The 19523-nt window shown below is 35.5% G+C and overlaps 1 protein-coding gene across 1 annotated transcript in view; it reads right to left on the bottom strand.

Moving 5' to 3' along the window:
- The window catches only part of ric1 (RIC1 homolog, RAB6A GEF complex partner 1), a 38439-nt gene that overhangs the window by 12362 nt on the left and 6554 nt on the right, over positions 1–19523 (bottom strand). Inside the window, 13 exon segments of the mRNA XM_042778522.1 lie at positions 442–480; positions 589–789; positions 973–1041; positions 1043–1129; positions 1952–2000; positions 2133–2277; positions 3656–3744; positions 4332–4423; positions 4614–4750; positions 4841–4983; positions 6317–6424; positions 7184–7263; positions 17085–17192. Coding sequence (XP_042634456.1) covers positions 442–480; positions 589–789; positions 973–1041; positions 1043–1129; positions 1952–2000; positions 2133–2277; positions 3656–3744; positions 4332–4423; positions 4614–4750; positions 4841–4983; positions 6317–6424; positions 7184–7263; positions 17085–17192 — 1347 coding nt within the window.

Raw genomic sequence — 19523 nt, 5'->3', positions numbered from 1 at the left:
AAATCTGCACGGATCAAGCAGTGTTTAAACAGCTCTAAACACATATGTGGCTGGATTTTGATGTGAGAGACAACAGGAGATGCACTTTTTCACTGCAGGAAGTGTTATTATTACTCATATTTTGGCTGGAAGCACCGGTTTGAAGTTAAAAATGTCTTGATGGATTTGTTTCAGCTTTTGTCTTCTCCAGATGTTAACTGCTGGACTGGAATGCTGTGGATTATTGTGATGTTTTTATCAGCTGTTTGGACTCTCATTCTGACGGCACCCATTCACTGCAGAGCATCCATTGCTCAGACACTGATGCAATGCTACATTTCTCCAAACCTGATGAAGAAACAAACTCATCCTGATCTTGCATGGCCTAAGGGTGAGCACATTTTCAGCTAATTTTCATTTTTGGCTGAACTACTCCTTTAAGAGTTAAAAGATGGTTCTTACCCTGATGGGCCAGTTTGTCTCTAGATATGTGCTGTGAATCTGCAGAGATGGTTATTTCACTGGTGGGACTGTTTGTTTATATATATGTGCTGTGTATTTTATTGAGGTGAGTGTGTTTTGAGCTGAGCGGAGCGTGTGATCAAGTACCTGAACCACCTGCCAGTGCTTGTGGCCCAGTAAAGTGCTGAGACCCTGAGAGAGAGGGGTGGACGCTGACGGCCGGCGCAGCGGACTGCCACCACTGTCCCGCGACGGGCTCTTATCCGGGATGTTGTGAGCCTGAGTCGGGTCTCCACAGGTCAGATACAGACGATCCTCTCCATGGAGCAACACCTGCTCCTGATTACTCTGATCACACATGCATGTAAAACCTCACTTACTGTCACTGTCAGACAATTCTGATTCTTCCTGATCTCTGACACCCATCTGATCATGTTGCATGTGCATGAACAGCAAAAACACACACCAGATTCATTTTTCGCATTAAAATGTCCCTCTTAAGAGTGTGAAGCGTGTGAGTGTTTCTCTCACCGTGCACGGGGGGTTGACTGTGAGCGCTCTTTTTGTGATGTGAATGTGGAGTATCGGGGTGTTGTGGTTTCTTTTTCATTTCTTTGCTCTGTGTGGGGAAGGGGTAGTGTCGTGTGTTGTTGTTATCCCACAGATGGTACCCCTCCACACCCCAGCTCTAAAACACATTCACATGCACACACATTTATCCAAAGTGACTACATTGCATTCAATGCATTCTTCTGGGAATCAAACCCACGATCTTTTCATCTTTGCACCGCTGACGCTGACACCATGATTTAGTGTTTAGCCAATATAGTTTTTTTTGATGACCAATGCTGATATCATAGAGAGCAGGGTGGCCAATGGCCGATATATAGCATATGCATAATATCATACTTTTAATATAGTAAAAAAAAAAACATAAGTGCTTGGAAATAAAATTGTATTTATTTTACATAATATCTATATATATTCATATAATAATTAGAAAATTTATAAAAAAGGAAAAAAAATATTTGATAAAGTGCAAATTAAGTAAAAATAAAATTGTCGCTTCCGAGATGGAAACAGAAAAACTTATAAAGAAAAAAAAAAAAATTAAAAAAAAGGAAAATATTGGCCGAGGCAACATATGAACTTTCAAACTGAAATAAACTAAGTTTAAGTTTTTTTTATATTTTAATTTCAACCAGTTTACAAGACAACACTGAAAATCTAACTAAAGAAGAGAACAACAACATTGCAATATTAAAAAAAAAACTTTAGCTAAATAAACTAAAACTTAATAAAAACATTCATATTTAAAATGACATACTGACAAACTTAAATTAAAATAAAAACTGAAAATATAAATAAAATCTATTTAATTTTTTTTAAAACTATAGTAGTATTTAATACAGAATAGCATCAATGATACTAAGATAACACTGACGCAGTGCAATAAACACAGAATCAAATCCATTCAAGAAAGAAGTAGTGCTCATGTTTGCACACTCACCATAGAGCTGATCTTCAGAGGATCTTTCTTAGTGCCGTCTGAGCGATAGCTGCATCAGAAAAACATCAAGAAAATACAGAAATCAAGCATCAATGTCAACACTCATCATTAGTGCCGTCACTATCAGAGGGAACTTTCTATCGCTGACTCAGTAAATCTGTGGTGTGAGTGTGAGACTCACGCAAAGTCCTCCCCGAGTGTGCAGAAGAGATGAGCTCCAAACACACTCCACAGAGACAGACCGCCACAGTCCCACGTCACCATGACAACACTGCAGTCCGGAGACCAGCGGATCATCTTCACAGGCCCCGTTTTATTCCAGATATCTGGGACAGGAGCGCAGAGAGAACAACATGTAGATGATAAAATGAGCCGAGAAAGAGTTTCAGATGGACTGAATGATGGAACATAAAATCTTTTGGGAATTTGGTTTACTTACAGGTATATTTATATATATATATAATTTAAAACATATTACATCAAATAAAAGTAAATTAAACATCTTATGTAAATACAACGGGAAATAAAACTAAAAATGAAACTAAAACAGAAATAAACAGATTTTTTTTTTTATAAAAATAAATTAAAACAAAAAATACAAATACAAAAAAAAAAATTGACAGAAGCACAATTTTTTTTAAAATATATAAATAAAAGCTATCTCAAAATATTAATAAATACTATAATAGTATATAAATAATACCAAAATAATACTGCTCTGAACATTGATCAACCAAGTGTAAAACAAAAGTTAATAAATTAAGTTACTGCAAATTATTTTATTTTTTTTTTTTTTTTTTTTAATTTTATTATATTTATAATACCATTTTTTTTTTTTTTTTTTTTTTGTTTTTTTTTTTTTTTTTTTTTTTTGTTTTTTTTTTTTTTTTTTTTTTTTTTTTTTTTTTTTTTTTTTTTTTTTTTTTTTGTTTTTTTTTTTTTTTTTTTTGTTTTTTTTTTTTTTTTTTTGTTATGTTTTTTTTTTTTTTTTTTTATTATTTGTGTCCTATACTTTTTCTTTTTTTTTTTAATAACCTATATTAATTTTAATTAATTTAATGCCATACCAGCCACCATGGATATTTTCCTAGCAAGTAAAATATAAAAAGAAAATAAAAAAATTCTTACTGCAAAAAACAAAAAACAAATAAATAATAATAAATCATAAATAATAATATCTAAAAATAAATCTAGCCACACTTCATAAAAATCAACAGATTAAAAAATAAAAAAGAAATAAAAAAAATAAAAAAAAATTAATATATGTCAGGAAACAGTTTCAGCCTTAGACATTATATCTAGGGATCATTCAAAGTGTCTGAAAGATGTAAAAGAGAAAAATAATTTATTTTCTATTTAAACATCACTAGCTGGAATCTGATTGGCTGCTTTGTTTTCGGCTGAACTGATGTAAACCACTGTAACAAAGCTGTAAATGAGAGACTTCTGAGAGGAACTAGTCACTGATTTGACTGCCATCAGATGTGTCAGGTGCTCATGTTCCCACCGCAGCCAGCAGGGGGCGTCAGAGGATCCATCAGAGAGGTTAAACGTACTAACAGTAAATACAAAAAATATCATCCTGTGTGTGTGTGTGTGACAAATGCTGCGTGGCTTCTGTGGATTGTGGGTTGGACTGACGCCTCTTCCTGTGGTTCGACTGCTGTTTAATGTTAAACATCGTCAGTGGTGAGTGTGTCTCACCTGGGTAGTGTTTCGGGGTTAATTCCAGTTTATGAGAGAGCTGCATCGATCCTGTAGAGCTGTCAATCATGTACACCAACACTGACCCGCTGCAACACACACACAACATGAGCTCAGCTGAGATAAGGCAGGGTTAAAGCAGTTTTTACTAATTTCTTTATACTACAGTTATAAAACATGTTTTTTTTTTTTTTTTTGTAATGAATTTAATAGTTTTATTCAGCAGGGATGCATTAAATCGATCAAAAGTAACAGTAAAGACATTAAAAATGTTCCAAAAGATTTCTATTTCAAATAAATGCTGTTCTTTTGAACTTTCTGTTCATTAAAGAATTATAAAAAATAAAATGCATCACAGTTTCCACACAGATACTGGGCAGCATAACTGTTTACAACTGATGATTGTTGGTAATGTTTATTGTTTTTTGGGTTGGAGTTTTTGATATTATTTTTATTTTTGTGTGTCATTTGAGACTGCAGTAATGATGCTGAAAATACAGCTGCGCGTCACAGAAATACATTATATTTTACATTATATTAGAGCAGAAGAGATGGATATTTTCTACATAGAACACTGTAAAATCCTCAAAAAGTAAACAACAGCCACACAAATATAAAAAGATGCACACGTCTGATATAAATACAGCACTGTAAAATGACACACACACACACACACCTTGAACATCCGAAGGCCATGAGTCTGTATTTGTTGTTGACTGCGACACACGTGCCATCAGAGACGTCTGCGGCCCAAACCCCCTGCAGCTGCTGCACAGAACACACACGCATGCAACATTACCACATCTCTGAACTCATAATGCAAACTAAACGTATGGTGCATTCAGCAGTACAGCAGACAAGAGCACTAACTCTTCTTCTGTGGTCAGATCAACTAGTCTAGCTGACAGGTTCATACAGTATTAGCTACATCTTTAATTAATAATAAACTCTCTCTTACGTCTGTGGCGAGTCTGTTAGCGGTTGGCGTTATGAATCCCAGTCGCCCGTCATCAAACACGACAGCAAACCCGTCCAGTGTAGTGCAATACTCCATATCCCGAATGTGAACACCACCCAGATCCAAACACGGCCCTCCTGGAGCAAACACAAAGACACGTCACACGGGAACAGACACGTGTTGATGGGTCAGGAGCGTCTGGAGAGTGTTTGTGAAGCAGGTCTGACCTCTGGAGGACTGCAGGTCGAGGGAGAAGGGGATGGTGCACAGGTTGACCGCTCTCCGGCCGTTACTCACACTGTCCCAGTGCAGCGTGTGCAGGTAACCGTCTGCCGTCGCCACTAACAGATCCTCCTGCAGCGTCTGCAGACTGACACACACACACACACACACTTCAAATCAATCCACTACATTAGCAACATATCTCACATTTAAAAAAAAAATAATAAATAATAAATAAATAAATAAATAAAATTACATATATATATATATATATATTATATATATATATATATATATATATATATATATATATATATATATATATATATATATATATATATATATATATATATTATATTATATTTCAACCACGTAATAGTGCATTAATAAAAACTCTGAAATTCGACAAATTAGGAATGATATTTGACAAAGTATATTTGAGCTGCTTCTTTGTCTGGACTCCAGCTCTGCTCACTCCGGACCAGGATTATTATTAACTAAAACTATTAAAAATGATTTTGTTCATTAAAGTAAAACTGAAATAAGATAAAAATCTAAATATTAAATTAAAAAAAAAAATGAAAATTAGAAATGTTGCACTGGCAATAAACTGAAATAAGTTTAGCATTAAAATTACTAACTTGAAGTCAATAAAACTAAAACTGAACTAAAAATAAAAATAAAACTGAATAAATGTAATTTACTTAGACATAACATAGACATGAAATTCTTAAACATTTTATTTTACATACATAAACTAATTAATTTATTAATTAAATTACTAAAATTTAAATAGTTAATTAAAATAAAGAATTCAAAAAATTAAAAGCTTTAAACAGTGTATCAATGATACTAAAATGACACTGGACACACACACACACACATTATTATTACACGGATATATAGACGCGCGCGTGTGTGTGTGTGTGTGTGTGTGTGTGTGTGTGTGTGTGTGTGTGTGTGTGTGTTTTCTTCATACAAAATCTTCAGACTGCACTCTATTTCTCTGGGACTGAGAATGAGTTTTACTGATCAAGTGACACTTTGTACAGCCGGTTAATGCTCTTCTTCCACTGAAGCTCAAGATGCTCTTTGCAGGCCTTAGATCATTCTGAGTGTGAGTGTGTGTGTGTGTGTGTACACAGGTTTTTCTACACTGGTGGGGACTTTAACCTGAATACGCACCAACTCATAGGGACTTGTGTCACTGTGGGAACCTATATTGAGGTCCCCGTGGTTACAAAAGCTTATAAATCATGCAGAATGATTTTTCAGAATTAATGTTTTGAGATTATAAAAATGCAGAAAGCTTTCTGTGAGGGGCAGGTTTAGGTGTAGGGTGATAGGAACTACAGTTTGTACAGTATAAAAACCATTACGCCTGTGGAGAGTCCCCACACGGATGGCGAAACCAGACGTGTGTGTGTGTGTGTGTGTGTGTGTGTGTGTGTGTGTGTGTGTGTGTGTGTGTGTGTGTGTACCAGCTGATTGGAGCCTCCAGGTCGATGGGTTTCTTCATCTCTAGGGTCAGAGCTGGAGCGCACTGTTCCTCCTTATAACCCGGAGTCACCTTAACACGAGCACTGCCCCTAAAACACACACACACACACACACACACACAACATAATCAGTTTAGTCAGAGTTTATAATGCTCCATTACACACACCATTATAAACACTCATAATCATTCCCAGCTCATTCTTATTGGCAGATGATTACAGGAAACCTGAAAACATCACGAGCACATCGACACACAGAGAGACAGACAGATGTGTCAGACACGTCCTGACATGACATGACAACGCCGACCTCAATGCAGCTCTGACTGTGTGTGTGTGTTTTGGAATTTCAAAGTCTAATCGAGGTCAGAGTGTGTGTGTGTCACTAAACCGCTGTAGGCTACAGGTGTGTTTGTGTGTGTTCTGGAATTTCAGAGTCTAATTGAGGTCAGTGTGTGTGTGTGTGTGTGTGTGTGTGTGTGTGTGTGTGTGTGTGTGTGTGTTTGTGTGTGTGTGGGCAAGTCTTTGCAGGAAAGTTGACAAATACATGTTCTGCTTAGAGAAACATCACATGAGCTCATGGGTCTAGAGAAGGAGAACATTTTCAGAGTCGGATTCTGTTTTTCAAACAGCATCAAACCTCACGTTTTTATTTATTTTTTTTTATTTTTTTTTTGGCAGCCATGTGGAGTTCTAGAGCATCTGTCTGCCGTACACTCTCTTCACTCAAGAGGAACATCAACCGGAGAAAGAACAATGACAACATGACATGAGGAACAGGAAGAGGAAGTGATGCTGGGGTGGGTGGACCTGCTGAAGCTAAGAGAGGAAAGGTCAAGGGTCACTCACTTGGGGTAGACGGGCTCGTACAGGTACTTCTCATCCGAGCCTGCGATGATGTCGAACAGCAGGACGTAACCGTTCTCAGCCTGGAGTGAGAGAGAGAGAGAGAGAGAGAGAGAGAGAGAGAGAGGAGAGAGAGGAGGGGGAGGAGGGGGGAGAGTATATATGGGAGAGAGAGAGAGAGAGAGAGAGAGAGAGAGAGAGAGAGAGAGAGAGAGAGAGAGAGAGAGAGAGAGGGGTCATTGATGAAGGTGATCAGGTGTCAGTGGTGTAAAGTAACACACAAGAACTGCACCCTTTCTCCTCTCAGACTGATGTAGAGCAGCGCTTCTCAACCAGCATACCTCAAATCAAGCTTTCTAAAGTCTTAGAAAACCTGGGTGTACTAGGAAGGACATCCTAAAGGTGCGATTTCTAGACCTGAAAAAGTCATGAAAATTATTATAACCTTAAAATGTAATGGAAATTTTATAATAAATATAAATTATTTGAGTTATGCCAAACTCTAAAATATCTTAGGCAGAAATTCCTATTTGGGAGGGAAAGAAAAAAACTAATCAAAACCAGAAGTGTCGCGTAAATTCAATGGTAATAAAAAGTTTAAATACTTAGGAACATTTAGTTATTGAACTGATTAATTTTAATAATAAATAATAACAATATTTATAATTATTAATTTGACTGGAATTAATTATTTTTAATAATTATGTATTATTTAAATAATTTAATTTAGAATTATTTGAAGTTTCTCTAAATAAAAAAAAGGTCAATAAAAAAAAATTGAAATTAAAATAAATAAATAAAATGTAAATTTAAAATAAAATCTATAATAAATAAAAATAAAATCACAACCCAAAAATGACAGACAACAAGTGACCACGTATAATGTGAATAGTTTGTTAGAACAGCACAATAAACAGATAACGGAGGTAAAACACACTGACATCAAAAGGTTGTGTATCCAGTTAAACTCTTCAGTATTCATCTACTCAGATTAAACCGATGAAACATGGACAGGTGGTGTGATGAAGGCTACAGCACACGCGCTCCTCGTGTGTTTCAGTGCTGAAGCAGAAACAGCTCGCGCTCAGACTGATGTCTGAATTGTACTGAATTGTATTCAGACGGTCAAAACACTTCAGAGGAACAGAATGGAAAAGCCGTCACCATGACGAAAACATGCAAAAATGAAACTGCGAAACACTCGTTATGAACACTGACATCTGAAAGAAGGACAGAAACAAATATGATGTCTACAGATCCAGATGGAAATCAAGAACATTTACAATCCACCAATCAATACAAGACAGCCCTCTGATCAACAGGCTATTAGTTATATATTTATATTTATCAGCAAGGAGGCGTTAAATTGTTGAAAAATAAAGACATTTACAATGTTACAAAAGATTTGTTTCCAATAAATGCTGTTCTTTTGAACATTCTATTCATCAAAGAATCCGGTAAAATAAAATGTATCAATGTTTCCACAAAAATATTGGTCGGCAAAACTGCTATAAACATTAAAAATAATCAGAAATGTTTCTTGAGCAGCAAATCAGCATATTATTATGATTTCTGAAGATCATGTGACACTGAAGACTGCAGTAATGATGCTGAAAATACAGCTGTGCATCACAGAAATAAATTACAGTTTAACAGAGATTCACATAGAAAACAGCTGTTTCAAATTGGAATAATATTTCAAAATTTTTACTGTATTTTTGATCAAATAAATGCAGTCTTGGTGAGCAGCAGAGACTATATAGCAAATATGTACTTGTATATGTACTACTATGACTTGTTTTCTTGAGACAACTTCAGAAAAGCTGGTCTCTTTATGTTCAGCCGTACACGTGGCTAAGAGGACTCAAAATACTTCAGACACACGGGGAAAGACTGAGGGGTTCAAAACAAGTGGAAAGACAGAGCGAGAGCTTCTGGCAGGACAGATGATGGAAAAACTGGAAGGAGACGCAGTGAAGAATGTGGAAGCAGAGAGAGAGAGAGAGATGAACTTCCTGTAGAGTTTAGCACCCAGAACAGATTGTTTTCCACAGCTGGAGCGAGACACAACCAAAACTCCCAGAATCCCCTCAAACACTCTTCAGACAGGCCGCTCAGCGCTTTCTTCAGATGCAGACGGGCGGCAGTGAAAAAGAGGAAGTGATGCGTTCCCTAACAGACCAGCATGTGGAAGATAAAAGTCAATCTCAGTTTCCAGACGTCTGATGGAGATGTTCGTTTCATGAAATGATTGAAAGAAATGATTCACTGATGCAGAACAAGCATGCACTGCAACACTCGGTCTAGGTTTAGAACGAATCACTTGACTGAATCGGTTCTTCATAATGAATCTTCTTAATAACTGACTGAATCATTCGGATAACTCATTTCCTCAATCAATCGTTTCAAATTAGGTCTAAAATTATTTTTTAGAATAAAGTAACAGTGTTATAACTATTAACTACAACTATTAAAATATTTTTTAATTGAAATAAAGCTGAAATAAAATTAAATATAAATAGCACATGATTTGAATGAACTTAATGACAAAAAAAAAGAAAATAAGTTTAGGCTGAAGCACTAACATTACTAACTGAAATAAAACACATTTAATTAAAACTGAAAGTAAAATGAATTAAAACTATTTAGGAATATGAAAAGCTTATTCAAAATATTAAAATTACACTAGTACATTAATACTACAGTTGCTTTGCAATCAGTGGACTGAATCATTATAATATCTTAATTCCTCAATGAATCATTTCAAATAAATCACAGAATCTTTTTGAAAATCTTAAAAATGTTGATAATAATAATAATAATTTTTTCAAATAATTAGAGTTGTGTAGGAAACACTGAGATATATAAATTACAACTCACAGCGTTGTTACGAGCTAAAAGTAAGTATTTTAAAAACATGTTTAATTAAAGCCAAAATTAAACAAAAATAAAATGAAAAGCTTAAACAAAAATTGGCTGCAGCTATAAGTTTAAGCTAAAGTATGGGAATTACTTAATGAATTGAAACTAAAACTTAAAACTTTTTAGAATAATAAAGTAAAAAAAAAATTATATATATACACACACACACACATGTTCTTTTTTTTAATACTGAAATTAAAGTGAAAATACAATCTAATTCACAATGTTAACAAAAAATACACTATATCAATGATACTAATAACACTGGTTAATGCTTTAGGCCTGTATTTACTAGTTGTGGATCACATGACTTAGTAGCTCAGTAACCTGTAACTGACTTTAACATTGACTTGCTGACAATTTCTCTGGACAACCAGTCAAGTAACAACGAGTAGCTGCTGTTCATGAAATTTTTAAGTCGAATGTCTTAAATTTCTTTCTAAAATGTACTACAATAATTGTATCTTTTCTAAAACTTCAATTTAAAAAAAAAAAATTATAGTGCAAGTAAATAAACTTATCGAAGAAATATAAATACATTTTAATGTCTATACTAGTGCTAGATTTATTGCCAATATTTTGATGCAAATTTGAAAATACTTAAAAATATGTTTTTTTGCTATATGGGCACGCTCTGTGTAAAGGTCCCCTAAGAAGTGAGCTGCTTATGTAGGGAGCAGACATTGAGACAGCTGACTAGGAGCCAAACGTGAGCCAGAAACTCACACAAAGCCTCTCAGAATGTCACTCCTTCCTGTTACGGCTGGTTGCTCAGCAACAGAGGAATCGCAAGGAAGTCACTGTACAAACCGCAGCATTCCAGAACACAGCTGAAGAAAACATTCACACAATGCCGGCCCACGTTTTGCAATGCATCAGTTTACACTGAACATGCTTTGAATTGTCATCAGAAGAGCGGAGAGACATTTACATACCTGTGCTTTACATCAAACAAACAATATCAACAGACCAATGTGTGGAGTACAGATTCTGAATACTCCACACAAAACCATAAATATCAGTTTTTCATTTCACTGGAACAAAAACAAACACAATAAATAATAAAGCTATACGTAACAAATAGCTAAAAATAAAAATAAAAATCTAGAATAACAAATAGAATCTAAAATAAAACACAAAATAAAAAATAAAAAATACATTTAGAATTAAAAAAATAAATCATGAATAAAATGTGTATTGCAAAATAAGTCTAAAAAATGTAAATAAAATATAAATAATAAATCTAGAAAAAATTAACGTAAATGAACCTAAAATAACCCTAAAATGAAAATAAATCTATAAAACAAAATTTAGATTAAACTAAAATAAATCTAGAATAAACACAGAATCTAAAATAAACCTCTAAAAAAATGAAATTTAGTATAAAACAAAATCTAAAATAAAATAAAATTTTAAATAACCTATGATGGGGGGACCTTGCATCATTGTAAAAGGATTCAGATTTAGTGTTTAGTGGAGATTAACCCTCTGTGAACAGACTTTAACACAGCAGTCTCCGGTGTTTGTGTGTTTAACTGTGACTCATTTGCGTGTCCTGAGCTGGTTGTTTGCTGAAGGATGATTACAGGAGTGAACCGGACCAGCAGCGGATCTGATCCGTTATATACACACAGGATAAAGGATGGTTTCCAAGCGTCATATGAATTCTGATTACAGTCTTCAGTCACCTGTCATGGTAGGAGAAACACATTGAAATAATTCACTCCAGCGTACAGCTCTCTAACAACGTGCAATTTTACACAGAAATGCATCAGTCCTGTTTCCTTTAGATAAGAGAAATAAAGTTACTGTTTGACAACTCAGAGTCTTCACCAGATCCATACATCAATGCATGCGTGACAACCTTGAGAAGAGACACCGCCATTACGTTCTTTCTTCAGTGCAACACAAAAGATTTAGTGAAGACGGCTGAGAACTAAACAACACTGGACCCCAGTGATTTTTAAAATAATAAAATAAAATAAAATAAAATAAAATAAAATAATAAAATCTTACTAAAATAAAATAAAATAAAATAAAATAAAATAAAATAAAATAAAATAAAATAAAATAAAATAAAATAAAATAGTTATTGTTTTTATTATTATTATTATATTTTTCTTAAATATTTGTTTTATTTTAGATTGAAATAAATGGCTGAACACACTATATGGGTGAATCTTAGTTATTGTTTTTATTATTATTTTTTTATTTTTTTTATATATTTGTTCTGCATAAATCTTACATATAAATCTGTCACAATTTAAGTATTTTTAAAGAAATAAAATAAACTACAATAAAAAAAATTAAAAAAAATTTAACCACAATTCTAAAAATCTTTATGAAATAAAGGGGCATTTTATAAAATAAAGCAACAACCCTGAAACTGTACATTACAGTGATTTTTATGTTTAGATAAAATGCACTGTGTCATGTTTAGATAATCATAACAAGTGTTTGTGGTTTTTAAGGAAGGCACCAGGTTCAGTGATCTGCACATTTACATACAGACAGGAAGATAAAAGCTTGAAAACACAGAGAAAAGACTCAAGTCAGCGATTCTCAGGCTGTTGATGTGGTGAGAGTGAACCAGCTCAGATTTGAGCAGCACACTAGCGGTAGATTTACACTCGTCATCAAACATTGCATGATTCTGACTTCCTCTCTTAACACAGAGCTGCTGATTTGTAACGAGGCCGTTTGCAAACAAACTCCAATCTGACAAATGAGTCAAAAACACTGGTTTTACACTCCAACTATTACACTGTTTAATGTCAGACTCGTTTCACAATCAAATGTGTGTTTAAATAATCCACAGCAAAAGGCTGAGAACGACCAGACGGCAGAAACACAGGCTTGATTTAAGCGTGTCGTTAGGTGAGATTGTCATCACAGCGGTCCCTCATTCTCCTGCAGGAACCAAACAAAGTCCTCAGATCTGACCGATGGGACGGAGCACATCATCAACACAACAAAACTGATCAGATTCAACTCTTACTGAACAAAACAGGTCCAAAATCACTAACAGACTAGACTCGACTAGACTCGACAGCAGATGAATTCGCTGCAGGCAGTGAGAAAGCCATGGATTATTTTCAGCTCCATCCGCAGGTTTTATCCCTTTCAGCCCACACAGCTCTGTTTCTGGGAAGTTTTGAAGTTCACTGAAGCTCCAGCCAATCACTGAACTCCTGGGAATGTTTTGGAAGCAGCGACGCCAAAAGCGGCCTGCCAATATTACCCATGATGCTCCACTGATTAGCTGTGTGTGGCGCGGAGCGACAGAAGCTCACAGGCTGTGTGAAGGTGTCTGGTGTGTTGGAGAACAGACTGAACATCCCAAAGCGAGCCGCTGGTATCTGCCTCCGCTCTGTATACGTCTGTACTCGTCGTTCGGCTCAAAGAGAGTTTCACGAGACAGCAGAGACAGATTAAAGCTCAAGAGAGTGAATCATCGGAGTTACAGATCAGCTCAGGACACGATTTTATGAGCAGATCAAAGAAAGTGTGTGTACGGTTTCACCTACAGCTTCACTGACCAAACACTGACTAGAGCTCAATTCACACGGAGGGAGACATGCAGAAACCTGCGGTCCAGGTCATTATCACCACCAAAAGAAAAGGAAAAAGAAAAACAAACTGTATATCAACTAAAAGAAATATATTAAAAAAAAAAACTATATATGTAAAGATTAAGATGATGATTAAAAAAAGAATATCTTTAAAAATGTGTGTGTAATGTGATTTGATACGATTGTGAGACTCTGGAGCACAAAAGCAGTCTTAAGTCTCTGGGGTATATTTGTAGCAACAGCCAAAAATACATTGTATGGGTCACAATTATTGATTTTTCTTTTATGCTAAAAATCATTAGGATATTAAGTAAAGATCATGTTCCATGAAGATATTTAGTAAATTTCCTACCGTAAATATATCAAAACTTAATTTTTGATTAGTAATATGCATTGCTAAGAACTTCATTTGAACAACTTTAAAGATGATTTTCTCAATATTTAGATTTTTTTGCTCCCTCAGATTCCAGATTTTCAAATAGTTGTATTTCAGACAAATATTGTCCTCATAACAAACCATACACCAATGGAGAGATTATTTATTCAGCTTTCAGATTATGCATAAATCTCAATTTAAAATAATTAACCCTTTTGACTGGTTTTGTGGTCCATATGTGATTTTTCTGCGTTAAACTAAAAACAGATTTGTATGAAAATGTGATTAAATGTCATAAAAAAACAGAAATTACAATTTATTTATGCAGTTTCTTTTAATCTTTTAATATTGGGTGAAAAGTGATCTGGAACACATTCTTGACAGGATTCATAAAAAGAAATAACAGCTTCAGAATGATTTAGTAAACCCAGATATCCCATGATCCTCTGGGCTCTCATTTTCAATATAAACAGCAAAGAGAGACGCTGAGGGACTCTTTCTGGAATATTCACTACCCTGGATAACAAAGTCAGTGTTAAACCACTTAATTACAAGATTAACTATAATTACAAACAGGACGTCTATTATTGTAGACTACTCTGCACAATGAATCTTCAAATGTCTAGTCTGCCGAGGCTGTATTGTGAGCGTGATTTATATTCATGACATTTAGAAGCAGCAGATCCGTGTTAATGTCATCTTCATCAGTGCCTCGTGTAAATGAAGCTGCAGGTTGGAGAATCAAACACCGTCAGTCGACTAGTTAAACCTGCATGAAGCCAATAACCGGCCATCATCTGTTATTTCCTGATGAGCCAAACGATTGCTGTCAAGACTAAACACTGAATGTTGCTTCAGACACAGAAGAGCGGCGCTGTGAAATGATGCCTGAGGTTTTGCTGTAATTCTGCACCGCTGTGATGTCCAGCAGTGGAAACACGGAGATCTGGTGTCTGAACACGCATGACGATTCTGACCGCATGTGATGGACAGAAGCAGACCTGTGTGAGCCGGACACACAACAACAACAACAACACCAATGGAAATACAGTCTCAGGACACATAGCTACTAAAAAATACTTCTAAAATGGACACAGCATCTTAAATGTGCTGCTTATGGAGCAAGATGCTGAAAAAACAATGACCGAAACCATCTATTTTACATGTGTGTGCGTTAAAATATTTAAAAACGAACCTTAAAGACCCAGTTATGTGTGTTTTTTTATGATACAAGGGGTGCAAAAACTAACTTAAATAAAAATGTATTTAAAATAAACATGTAAATAAATAAATTGAAGGAAATTAAAAAGCGAGGGTATTAAAAACAGAAAGAGAATTTAGAATTAATTAGAATTAGAATTATTTATAATAAATACATTTAAGTAACTTTTTTAATAAAAAATTAAAACTGAAATAATCAGTTTATTAAATAACAGATAAATTACAATAAAATAAGATAAATAAAATACAAAAAAATTATAAAGGGGAAGTATGTTTAAAACTAATCAAACAAATAATTAGGCTATTTTATATATATTTTAATGTATAAAATAACAATAAATAAATACAAATGTAAGCGCACCAAGTACAAACTAATTTCTACGTAACAAACCGTTCAGATGGTGGAAAGGGTTAATCAGTCAAATCTTTAAAGGGCTTCCAGATTTTGAGGATGCAGTGATGGATCAATAAAAGGAAGTCTAATCACAGTACCGTACTGTAACAGAAAGAACGTGGTATGAACGTGACGTGAGCATACAAAGAGTCAACCGTGGAGCCGTCTCTCCTCGTCTCTGTCTGTGTGTCTGCTTTCATACAGCAGAATGACAGCAATTATCAGCCAAACAAAAGAAACCACAGCGTTTGTTCTGTTCACTGTATGCAGGCACGGACACATTAACATTTCAACAATCGTCTCGTCTGTGAAGGACACGTGTGATGGAGTAATTATGCCTAACTTCTGGAACAGCCCTCACCCATAATGCCTTAAAATATCACTAATGTGGGTGACTCACTAGGGAGAATAATGCCATTCTGCCAGCATGGAGAACTTTCAGGGAACATTTGTGGTTGAAGAAACATGGTTACACTCGAGCAATCAATCTCCACACACAAGACTATCGTGCAAAACTGCAGATTTTGAAAGTCAGCCTCACAACTTTTCTGAGGGACTAGTTTGAAAGACTGAAGGACTAAATCACTCAGAACACCCTAGCAACTGCATAGCAACACCCTTACAACTGCATAGCAACCACCTAAAACACCCTTGCAACTTCCTAGCAACAGCCTAAGACACTCAGAACACCCTAGTAACTACATAGCAACAGCCTAATACACCCTTGCAACTACCTAGCAACAGCCTAAAACACACATTAGACCCTAGTAACTGTACAGCAACAGCCTAAAACACTCAGAACACCCTAGCAACTGCATAGTAACCACCTAAAACACCCCTTGCAACTACCTAGCAACAGCCTAAAACACTCAGAACACCCTAGCAACTACATTATAGCAACAGCCTTAAACACACATAAGACCCTAGCAACTGTACAGCAACAGCCTAAAACACTCAGAACACCCTAGCAACTACATAGCAACAGCCTTAAACACACATAAGACCCTAGCAACTGTACAGCAACAGCCTAAAACACTCAGAACACCCTAGCAACTGCATAGCAATAGGCTAAAGTCATTTGCAACACCTTATCAACTGCATAGCAACAGTCTAAAACATGCAAAACACCCTTGCAGCTGCATAGCAACAGCATTAAATACTCAGACCACCCTTGCAACTGCATAGCAATGACCAAAAACATTCACAACACCCTAGCAACTACATAGCAACGGCCTAAAACACACATAGCACCCTAGCAACTGCATAGCAATAGCCTAAAAACATTTGAATCACCTTATCAACTGCATAGCAACAGTTTGGCATCATAGGGGCACCTGCTGGATGACATAAGTTCTCGCTACATAACAGACAGATGGTTCACCTCCTCATAAAGCGGATGAGAGACAGTGTTTTACTCACCGCCACTGCGATCATGGAGTCGTCCGCCTTCCATTCCACCTGCTGATAGAAGCCGAACTGTGCAGCCGCTTTCCCAGACTCGATATAACTGACGATCAACACGCTGGGCTACAGAGAAACAAACAAAATGAGACATTGATTTGAGTCAGTGTGGTTTAGTTGTGTACCGAGTCAGTCATCATCACTAGTACTAGTGCTAGCACAAAGTGTGCTTTAGTGTTTGTGCTCAGATCATGTGTGTTGTTTATAAAGTGATCAAATGCACCATTTTCACCTGCTGAAAACACCGGAACAAAATCCCAGACTTGCAAATAATATTTGAAATACTTAAATCACTCTAGCAACTGCGTTTGGAGTAATTATAGATGATAGAAAAAATTAGTAGTTTTGTATGTGCTGTATAGCTCTCAGAACTCCTTAGCAACCACTTAACACCACCCTCACGACTACCTAAAACATGCAAACACCACAACACATTTTCAGTACATATAAAAATCTAATTCATGGTTCAGTTTAAGTGATACAGAAGTGAAAGTGTCCTGAAAAGCAGAAATGACAGAGAAGCAAACATTTAGAGGAACTAACTAAAAGCTGCAGTAAACACACATAATAAGTGCATGTCTAAACTAATTTAGGAATATGACTTCTGCACGATTCACACATCAACAGAACTAACTGCATTAAAGTCATTTTAGTTTAACGTTCACTGCTTATGTATGAAATAATCTGTCATGCTGAGGATTACAGACAATAAGGTTGAGAATAACCCAAAATACTTCTGTAATAAAAATAAGTTTAATGACGTTTAGCATGTGTTTGTCAGAAACACACCACAATCTCTCTGTGAAATGAAGAGCAGCAGGGAAACACATCAGGAGAAACGAGAGACCCAAACGGATTTGCAGATGAGAACAGCGCTTGGCCACAAAGAAAAACACCCAAAAATGGAAGCAAAGTGTTGGTTTCATTCAGCCAGAGGGGTGCTGCTAAGCTCAACACACACACACACACACACACACTTGTGGAGAACTCATGAAAAACTAACACTAATGTCACAGAATCACACTGCATTTACCTTCTGTGTGAGTGTGTGTATGTGTATGTGTATGTGTGTGTGTGTGTGTGTGTGTGTGTGTGTGTGTGTTTTCTTATTTATGCTAAGCTAATGTATAAAGCTGAAGTTAACACACCAAAAGTGGCACATTTAGCACATTTTTAGCGGATGAATTCCAGGCCGCTCAGCCCACATGACGCCTGCATCTTCATATATAGCCTGACTAAATGAAGAAAGGAAAACAGCCCTGACTATGAAGAGAACACACCAAAAATCATGCATGTACATCGTATGCACAAACTCTTCATACAGCAGATGAACTGAACTGACTCAACATTCAGTCCAGATCTGAATTCAACACGCTCACACAGAGAACATGTTGTTTCCTGTCCTGATATGATCAACATGTGTGTGACAGCAGGCCACAGGTGCAAATAAATTACGCTTGTTCAATCGTCTGCACTATTTCAACCTGATGTCATATTTGAAACATGCATTTTCTGCAAAGCTAGAAGAATAACAGTATCGTTTTTTTCCAGCTTATAAACTATAAAAATATGAGTATCGTTTTTTTCCAGCTTATAAACTAAGGCCTCGAGCATTTCGATTTTAAATATACAAATGAATCATTATCTAATTAAATATGCGGTAATTTGCATACACTATCAAAACAGAATCACTCAATAAATCGGAAAATATTTTTTTTACCATGTTTTTAGGATTAAAATATAAAGCAGTGTGGATGAGAAGGCACTTTATTTTACAGTCTGTTCCTCGTGTAAATACTATGTACTTATTATAGTAATTACAATAACCATGTAATAACTAGGTACTAACCCTAAACCTAACACTACCCCCAAGTAGTTACCTTGTATTACAAGAACTCATTAATGATATGTAATCAAATTGAAATCTACACAAATAGATAAAGTGAAATAAAATAAACACCAGTGGTGTAATGTAACAAAGTAATAACAATAATTAAAAAAAAAGTATTTTTTGGGAGAATCTGTACTTTACTTGAGTTTTCATATTTCTGTCAACTTTCACTTTTACTCCACTGTATTTCCTAATTATAATGTATACTTTTCCGAAATATATACCCGAAGCATATCTGTTACTTACTACAAAATAAAGTCAGAAGAACACAGACTGCAAGAAAACAGGTCTGACGAATCAGTTAGACTTCTAAAATACACCTTTACTCATGTGCAAACAAGTTCTCGCACAACCGCGGACAATTCAACGTTTTGTTTAAAACAAACCGCAGGTTAAACATCTGTACTTTTACTTAAGTGTGGCTTTCAGGTACTTCATCCACTACTGAAAAACACAAAGTATTCTGAAACAGACACATGTAATGAAAGCAAAACAGACAAAAAAAA

This window comes from Cyprinus carpio, chromosome A21, assembly GCF_018340385.1.
Source record: "Cyprinus carpio isolate SPL01 chromosome A21, ASM1834038v1, whole genome shotgun sequence".
Classification (NCBI taxonomy): Eukaryota; Metazoa; Chordata; class Actinopteri; order Cypriniformes; family Cyprinidae; genus Cyprinus; species Cyprinus carpio.
Note: the sequence above shows the minus strand (reverse complement) of the source record. Positions and strands in the feature narration are given on the sequence as shown.